We start from the raw sequence: 1,928 nt of genomic DNA, 5'->3' as shown, positions 1-1,928 counted from the left end.
TCAACATTTCGTTAGTGACCTTTTCCAAAGTGGTGACAATTCCCATTTGCGATCACCAATAAATCGTTCCTGGACAAACGAAATACACATTTAGGTAGTAACCGTACAAGAATCCATTGATTTCACAACAAAGAAACCCAGATTTCAGTAGCAAAATATCTGTCTACGTCGAACGTCATACCATCGCAAATTTTCCACTACTCCTATCAAATAAATTTATTGTAGGACTGGACCTAGAATCCGGATAGCGAAACCTCGGCGAAAAAGGTTCGTTACAGTAAAACTCGTAAGTTCCTTTGTTTACATAGATATATATATGTAAATCAAAATTCATTAAATATATGAGTACATTAGTATATGTTTCACAACACTAATAGGCCAAAAGTTTATTTTCGACAACCACCACCTAAGACTTAAGATGTTGTTTTAGTAATTATGATAATATTACTTATAGCCACATTTAGTTCGACCACTCTTTATTTATCTAAAGTTTAACAGTTTCTGAAACAAACATGTTTCTGACATTCAATGACTCTAAGAATGACTCTAAGAAATAGAAACTCAATTCGAGAATCTTAACCAATTATCATAGTAAATTGAAAGCGTTTCAAGCGTTTCTACAAAGAGTTTAATGGAGTATAAAATATTAAATCAATATTTTAATAAAAATTTATTATAATTTTTTATAGTTTTCTGGTAAAAATCAGAATGAATTTATTATATGTCCACATATTTTCTAATCATGTACATAAATTATTTCCATATATTTCGTTTTATCCAATCAATGTAGTAACGAACTTTTGTATACGCTGCAGGAAGTCCAGGAACACCGCATGACCCAAAACCACTCGAAGTTATTCCAACCACATAATACATGCAACCATATTTGGGATGATAAGACAACAAAGGACCTCCAGAATCTCCCTGGCATGTATCTTTATTTACTTTTGAACCGGCGCATATTTGAGAATCGCTGTGAAAACCATCTTTTAATCTATCAATATCAGAATCTCTTGCACCTATATCGCAGGCATTTGATGGAAAACGTTCCAAACCAACTTTAAGTAAATAACCCGGTCCTAGCGTTGCAAATGCAATAGATCCCCAGCCAACAGCAATAAAATTTGAATATTTGTCTCCACTAGTTATCGGCAAGCAGGCTGGAAGCTTATATTCGCTAAAAATAACAGATTTAGCGAGTTCAACTAGACCTATATCGTTGAAAGCTGAATCCTCATCATAATCTGGATGTGCTATGTATCGAGCAACCTTGAAATCTTCTGGTTGGGCATCATCATTCGTTTTATCAAAATCAAGTTCACCTAACCGAACGCGATTTACATCACCACTGAAATTTATATAAACATTTCATATATAAAATCGGATATATGTTATAGTGATTAAAAAAATAGGTAATTGCACTTTGTTTTATATAAAAAACTCTTCACACTCACTAATCGAACTCAAAACAATGAGCTGCTGTCAAAACCATTTTTTTGCTCACAAGAGTGCCTCCGCAAAACCAAGATGTGGGTTTGTTTTTTTCGGCATAACCCAAACGAGCCATGTGGGGAAATTCCTTACCTATTGCTGGCGTTCCATTAACAATAAAAGGTGCATAAGATTTACAACTATCCTCTTCCACTGCGATTAAATTAGGTTTATATACCAATGGTTGAAAGGTCACCTTCTGGTTAAACACACTTTCCTTATACCGTCTGCATTCTACAAACAAATTAGTTTAGATTAACAAACAGATAGTGCATAGGTCAAGTTAGTTACTTAAAGCCTCAAGCGATGTGCGCTTTTTTTCCGACACATAAGCTTCGTTAATTACAAGTAATAATAAAGCAAAAATCATTTTTCCATTATTTAAAAATATCTGCATTTTATGATTACAGAGTAATGCTACTTCAACCTCTTGACTC

At 33.7% G+C, this 1,928-nt stretch overlaps 1 protein-coding gene across 1 annotated transcript; it reads right to left on the bottom strand.

Annotated features, from left to right (window-relative positions):
- Positions 1-706: 706 nt before the first annotated feature.
- Positions 707-1,928, bottom strand: LOC119681482 (venom protease-like). The gene is made up of 3 exons (XM_038094690.1): positions 1,783-1,928; positions 1,455-1,725; positions 707-1,348 (listed from the first exon to the last, which is right to left on the bottom strand). The coding sequence occupies exons 1-3, from the start codon at positions 1,886-1,888 to the stop codon at positions 754-756; spliced, it is 972 nt and encodes a 323-aa protein (XP_037950618.1). The 5' UTR covers positions 1,889-1,928; the 3' UTR covers positions 707-753.

This window comes from Teleopsis dalmanni, chromosome 2, assembly GCF_002237135.1.
Source record: "Teleopsis dalmanni isolate 2A chromosome 2, ASM223713v2, whole genome shotgun sequence".
Taxonomy (NCBI): Eukaryota; Metazoa; Arthropoda; class Insecta; order Diptera; family Diopsidae; genus Teleopsis; species Teleopsis dalmanni.
Note: the sequence above shows the minus strand (reverse complement) of the source record. Positions and strands in the feature narration are given on the sequence as shown.

Excerpts from the sequence above, each read along its gene's own strand:
- LOC119681482 (XM_038094690.1), bottom strand. The coding sequence starts at position 1,888 with ATGCAGATATTTTTAAATAATGGAAAAATGATTTTTGCTTTATTATTA. Across the intron at positions 1,726-1,782 it reads CACATCGCTTGAGGCTTTAA|AATGCAGACGGTATAAGGAA; the intron begins GTAACTAACTTG and ends ATTTGTTTGTAG. Across the intron at positions 1,349-1,454 it reads CATTGTTTTGAGTTCGATTA|TGGTGATGTAAATCGCGTTC; the intron begins GTGAGTGTGAAG and ends TATAAATTTCAG.